Source organism: Sphaerodactylus townsendi, linkage group LG16 (assembly GCF_021028975.2).
Source record: "Sphaerodactylus townsendi isolate TG3544 linkage group LG16, MPM_Stown_v2.3, whole genome shotgun sequence".
Taxonomy (NCBI): domain Eukaryota; kingdom Metazoa; phylum Chordata; class Lepidosauria; order Squamata; family Sphaerodactylidae; genus Sphaerodactylus; species Sphaerodactylus townsendi.
This window is the reverse complement of record NC_059440.1, coordinates 31,231,895-31,238,380: the sequence shown is the minus strand read 5'-3', so window position 1 is coordinate 31,238,380 and position 6,486 is coordinate 31,231,895. Positions and strand designations below refer to the sequence as shown.

General features: G+C 47.8%; 1 protein-coding gene across 1 annotated transcript; it reads right to left on the bottom strand.

The window, feature by feature from the left end:
- Window positions 1-1,487: 1,487 nt before the first annotated feature.
- LOC125445817 (C-type natriuretic peptide 1-like) lies at window positions 1,488-6,263 on the bottom strand. Its single transcript, XM_048519206.1, has 3 exons — window positions 6,104-6,263; window positions 3,073-3,381; window positions 1,488-2,037 (listed from the first exon to the last, which is right to left on the bottom strand). Exons 1-2 carry the CDS (start codon window positions 6,194-6,196, stop codon window positions 3,088-3,090), a joined length of 387 nt encoding a protein of 128 aa, XP_048375163.1. The 5' UTR covers window positions 6,197-6,263; the 3' UTR covers window positions 1,488-2,037; window positions 3,073-3,087.
- Between the last annotated feature and the right edge of the window lie 223 nt (window positions 6,264-6,486).

The window sequence follows — 6,486 nt, the reverse complement described above, 5'->3', positions numbered from 1 at the left end:
ATCACAGCTTCTCAGAGCTCTCTCAGTCCCACCTACCTCACAGGGTGTTTGTTGTGAGGGGGGAAGGTCAAGGAGTCTCCTGCAGGAGAGAAAGGGGGGATATAAATCCAAACTCTCCTCCTCCTCCTCCTCCTCCTTCTTCTGCTTCTGCTTCTGCTTCTGCTTCTTCTGCTTCTGCTTCTGCTTCTCTGCTTCCTGGTACTGAAAGCCCATTTTCAAGCTATGATTGTAATCCCGGAATATCTCCAGTTACCACCAGGAGGTTGGCAACTCTACCCCTACCACATTTCAGATGGCAGGGGGGCACTAGGGGAGGGCCGTCACCCAATGACCTTAGCAGAAGGCAAATTAAACAGGAGGAGACAGACAGACCTTCCAGTATGCTGCTCCCAGGGGCCATGCCAGCCTCTCAGGGTTGAAAAGGGCATTTGGTATTGTGATGAATAAAAACCAGCTACAGATATGTCATACAGGGATTAATCAATCTCGGCATCATAACACTCTTGTTGCCGTGTTTTGGACTAGTAGATCTTTCGTCAATATTTTATGCAATTTATTGAAGGCAATTTATTGAAGCATTAAGTGAATTTAAAAAACCCAGATAGATAGGACCACCACCCCCCCCCCAAAAAAAACCACAGTACCAATCTGAAAATTAATTGGACAAATTATGAAAACCAATTTATTCCATAATAATTAGCATGGAGTGATTGGCACAAATATTCATTACACATAAAGGGGACACAGGATGAAAATGGATATAATTTTCTGATAAATTAATACATTGCTATCAAAAAGGAATAGGGGAAGAGTCCACGGCCTGTTTCACAGAGTCAGTTGCTGCTTGCGTGAATGTCCCCTGATCCCTCTGGGCCAGTCAGCATTTGATTACTGCTGCTGAACTGTTTTGAAAACCCCCTAGATTACACCAAAATTGATCTAATCTATCAGTCTACATCCAGATGTGCCCCCAGATGCTCATAGTTATTTCTCAAGCAGAGAGATAGCCTTCTGCTAATGTTTACTTGCAGTATCCCGCATTCCAGTATTTGTTTACTTCCAGTATCCCGCAAGGGTACATTGCCCTTGTATATGGAGGTTCTATTGAGCTATCATTTGTATTATCTATTATTTATTTATTGGATTTGTTGACCACTCTCCCTCATTGAAACAGGCTCAGAGCAGTGGTGGGATCCAAAATTTTTAGTACCAGGTTCCCATGGTGGTGGGATTCAAACTCTGGCGTAGTGCCAATGGGGCTGGGCGGGGCATGACGGGGGCGTAGCCGGGTATTCCAGGGGTGGGGCATTCCTGGGCGGGACTGTGGCAAGGACGCAGCCGCTGCACCGGTCCTTGGGCGGGAAACAAATGCACACAGGCGCAGGCTGCCACGCACGCCGGTGCACCTCCTGCTAGACTGCTTCAAGTTCTGTGCGCTACTGCTGAGAGGAGGGGAAAAATCATGTGGCAAAATCACTAATTAATAACCCCCTCACGGCACACACAAATAATTAGTAACCTACTCTTGGGAACCTGTGAGAGCCTGCTGGATCCCACCTCTGGCTCAGAGTGGTTCACACACATGTATGTGTACAATAAAGCAACTTCATCATATCCAATCTGACTTTATGGCACCCTTCCTTATACATAAACCAAGGGAGGGAAGGAGCAAACTAAAGCACCCCATAACAAGAAACAGCGGTGGAGGGGAAAGGAAAAAGGAGGCCAGCTGGATATAATACCACCACTGCCCTCAACCGTGGCTGACACGTGTGTGGATTTCCCAAGAATCTGCCAACTTCTTATTTAAGTAAGTCGTCATCTCTGCCCTGTTCCAAACATGGATCGAGTGGAAAAAAAATACTTCTGCTGTATCTTTGGCAGGCATGCGTGAATGAGCAGCTCAAGGTCCAGTGATATTTGGAGTCAGGACTGCAAGAAGTCTGTTTGACGAGGCGTCATTGGCTGGGGCTGAATGAGGGGTCTGGAGCGGGACGGGGTTGATGGTCTCACTGGAAAGCCTGAGGGGCCCATGGCCTGCAAATGGAAGCAAACCCAGATTAAACTATGGGAAAAACCCCTAGATTACACCAAAGTTGATCTAATCTATCAGTCTACATCCAGATGTGCCCCCAGATGCTCATAGTTATTTCTCAAGCAGATAGCCTTCTGCTATTGTTTACTTCCAGTATCCTGCATTCCAGTATTTGTTTACTTCCAGTATCCCACAAGGGTACATTGCCCTTGTATATTGAGGTTCTATTGAGCTATCATTTGTATTATCTATTATTTATTTATTGAATTTGTTGACCACTCTCATTGCCTTACACACAAACTTAGCTGCAAGACAAGGTTGGTTCATCCACAGGTTCTGTATCCCTCCTTGGTCGTATCCCCCCCGCTCTTTATATCCCACCTTCTATTACCAGCTCACAAGATTAATAACCTGAATTAAGAAATAAAACCATGTGCGAAAGAACTGACTCAGGTCAGTCACGTTAGATGAGCATTTTGCTACATCTTAATCAGGATTAGGAGGCGTGCCTCCCTCCTGCACCTAGGAAGGTTTATTTTATGGTGCATATGAGTCAAAGACCATCTTTTTGCTTCCGCGCGAGTCACTCTTCTAGCCACCAACACAGAGATACAACAGGCAGCCTCCCTGAAGACAGGTAACCCTACTGGAGTGGTTTGCATCGCTTAATGCTGTAGCAGAACTACCCATCCCCAGCCCACCACTGAGACCTGAGCAAAATAGGATATTTTGGAGGTCATTAACTTATAGGCTGTCCATAAGTCAGAAATGACTTGTCGGCTCGTAGCCCACTCTCCACCACTCCAGAGGCTAATTAGTCAGAGATCGCCAGTGAGTCATGCAGAGGAAAGAACTCTGATGTGGCCCAGCTGTGATTTTCACGCTGTTTAGGAAATTACTGATGTGTGGCAGATGCCTGCCTCTCCCCCAGCACAGTGTCAGGAGCTGGAAGTATTTGACTGATAAAATTTCACACTCACACCAATCATCATCTATGGTGGCGTGCACGGAGGGCACCCAGGTTGTCTCTGTCTTACCCTCGTCTTGACTGCTCAGCATCCCAGCCCGCTCAGGGCCCCGATTCGGTCCAGTTTGACACCAAAGCAGCCCCTGGAGAGACCCTTTTTGCTCCTGCCCCGGAAGCTACGCGAGGAGCCCAGAAGATCGCTGAAAAGCCGCTGGAAGGCACTTTCTGAAACGGAGGAGGTCCCCTCCGGGAGGGTTCTGGACCAGGGGAAAGGAGTGTCTCGTTGCTCCACGCCCCCTGTGAGGAGGGTCTCATCCTGCTCCGATTCCTCAGACCCCAGCGGGTGCCCTAGGTCCTCTTCTAACAATTTAGACAAAGCCTGAAAGAGAGGGGGGGGAGAAAGACACCCCCACCCCAGTTATTTTCTATCACAGCTTGCTAATTGTGGGTCACTTGCATAATTCTGGTATTCATGGTGCAGTCTGGCTAATGATTGCTATTATTGATGTGATTGTTAGCAATAATAATAACAAATAATAAATAAATAAATAATAAAAGCAATAATAATAAATAAGCAATGCTTCATAACCGAGGGAGAACATTTTATTTGCCCTCTAAAAAGACAGAATACATTTTTTAAAGAAATAAGAATCTCCTAAAGCCAGTTTTACAATCGGATCCCTAAAGACCAGAAAGCAAGGACTCCCGTGTGAAGTCACCCTATTTTACAGAAGGGGAAACTGAGGCTGGCTGCCCCACAGTTCAATTGTCTGGAGTGAACCTATTTGCAAATCTCTCTTCCTCAATCTGTAGTTGCCAACCTCCAGGTAGTGGCTGGAGATGCCACTTTGCCTGGATGAAAACGGCTGCTTTGGAAGGTGGATTCTGTGGCATTATATACTCCACCTTCCCTCATCATCCTCTGTCTCTACCCCCAACATCTGCAGGTATTTCCCAACCTGAAGCTGGCATCATCTCCATCATCTGTTCATGGCTACCTCCGAGAAGACAAGAGCTGGCATGGCCTTCTACTCCACCAGCCACGTATCTAATCCCTGGCTGCTGTCCCCTCTCTTCCATAGTCCCAAATAGTTGCTACTCCCTAAAAACTCCCCTAAAAACTCAATGTGCCCCAAAAGCTGTGTGGGGTTAGCCCAAACGACCACCAAGCCTGCCACCCTGTCTCCCACAGCTGTCAATCACAAGCAGAACGATGGCGCTGTGGCTGACTTCTCCATCAACTGATGTTTGGAGGTATGCTGCCTTTGAACATGGAGGGTCCATTGAGATAACAGTTGATAAGATACTTCTTCTCTCTTAATTTCTTCCATTCCTTCTAAGCCAAGGCCTGTGGGATGGATCCATAGATCTGTTGCAATAACAGTGGGGCTTTCCTCTAACATCATTCGCAGGGCTGATGGGCAGGATCCAACCTCATAGCTATTTGGGTGCTGTGTGGTTTCTGGGCTGTATGGCCGTGTTCTAGCAGCATTCTCTCCTGACATTTCACCTGCATCTATGGCTGGCATCTTCAGAGGATCAGGAGAGAATGCTGCTAGAACACGGCCATACAGCCCGGAAACCACACAGCACCCAAGTGACTCCGGCCATGAAAGCCTTCGACAACTCATAGCTATTTTCTGTCCAAAGCTACAATGTCCAGATATACTGGACTGCCAGGAATTCTACTAGGACAGGGGTAGGGAACCTGCGGCTCTCCAGATGTTCAGGAACTACAATTCCCATCAGCCTCTGTCAGCATGGCCAATTGGCCATGCTAGTAGGGGCTGATGGGAATTGTAGTTCCTGAACATCTGGAGAGCCGCAGGTTCCCTACCCCTGTACTAGGAGAACTAGGCAGGACCCTGCTGCTCTCTGGCATCAGAGGAGATCTAGCCTAAATATTCGGGAAACTTATTGGAAGAAGAGTCAGATTCAAGCCCAGGAGCCTCTTAGATCCCAACAGCATTTTTGGGCTATGAGCTTTCAAGAGCCAAAGCTGTCAAGATGTTTTAAGAGGGAGCATTAACTCTCCAGTGCTAAGACCCTGAACATCTTGACTTACTGGACTCAAATCTAGCTCTCCTTCTGCGGACCTGCCAGGAACTATCTTCTTGGAGAAAAGAGCTGTCCAGCAATGCAACAACCTGCCCCAGGAGGAGGTGGACTTCCCTGCATGGGAGAGCTTGAAGTAGAGGCTGTGGGTGGCCATTGACCAGAGGTGCATAGTTGCACATTCCTGCAAGGGGCAGAAAGTTGGACTAGATGATCTCCAAGCCCCCTTCCTGCTCTGTGTGTGTGTTAAGTACCCCCAAGTTGCTTCCAGCACATGGAGACCCTAGGAGTTAACAGCTTCCAAAGTGCCCTGTCATTAACAGCCATGCAAAGTGAGAGTCATGACATCTTTTATTAGGCCAGAGGCTGGGGTCTGCAACCTGTGGCTCTCCAGATGTTCATGAACTACAATTCCCATCAGCCCCTGCCAGCATGGCCAATTAGTCCATGAACATCTGGAGAGCTGCAGGTTGCAGACCCCTGGGGCTTTGAGATTGGATTGAATCCACAACCTTAGTGGCCAAAAGGGGTGAGTTGGAGTGGTTGGGAAGCAAGGAGAGATTTTTAAAATTAGTTCTTCCAAAGTCTGTGGATGACTGGGAAAGTATATGCCGATTGGCCATGCTGGCAGGGGCTGATGGGAATTGTAGTTCATGAACATCTGGAGAGCCACAGATTGCAGACCCTGCCAGACCAATGCACGTTGGGTCTTACTCTTATCCCTCTGCCTTCAAGTTTTTCTAGCATTATTGTCTTTTCCAGTGAGTCTTGCCTTCTCATGGTGTGACCGCAGTTTGATAATCTTAATTTAGTCATTTTAGTTTCTAGGGAAAGTTCAGGCTTGGTTTGATCTACACCCCCCCCCCCCACGCACATCTGCGTGTCTTTTGGGGTCTCCACAGCATCCCCAACACTCTTCTCCAACATGACATTTCCCTCAGTCATTTTCTTCCTGTCAGATGCTCTCTGTAGTGCTATGGATATAAATGGGTAACATTCCAACAGTGCCTCCATCCTGTCTAGGGAAATCTGACGGGGTCTCTTACCTGTACGTTGGTCATGGGTTTGGCCCTTCCTTGGTCGTGTGTGAGAAGCAGAATCAGCAGAAACCAGCCGGAGCAGATGAGTTTGGGGTTCATCGCTGAGCTGCTAGCAAGAAGGGCAGAGGGGGTCTCAGATATGCTTTCCTGAGATGAGGTGAACGGGCTGTTTCCTCTCCCAGCTTTTTATATCTCCCTCGATTCCTCCCAAGTCCACCCCCAAACTCCAGAAAGATGCCCAAGGATTGGTCCAAGAGGGTCTCCTCCCTTGTCATGGAAGAGGAGGAATTAATTGAGCATCTCTGCGAACATTTGCGCGAGCTCTTGCACTCTCTCTGCAGGTGGGATTTTTTTTCTGCTGTGCGCTGGCTGGGCATGAAAAGAGCAGT

Bases quoted from the DNA above. Each gene is read 5' to 3' on its own strand.
- LOC125445817 (XM_048519206.1), bottom strand. From the start codon at position 6,196: ATGAACCCCAAACTCATCTGCTCCGGCTGGTTTCTGCTGATTCTGCTT. The intron at 3,382-6,103 runs GTAAGAGACCCC...CCTCTCTTTCAG, and splicing joins AACCCATGACCAACGTACAG to GCTTTGTCTAAATTGTTAGA.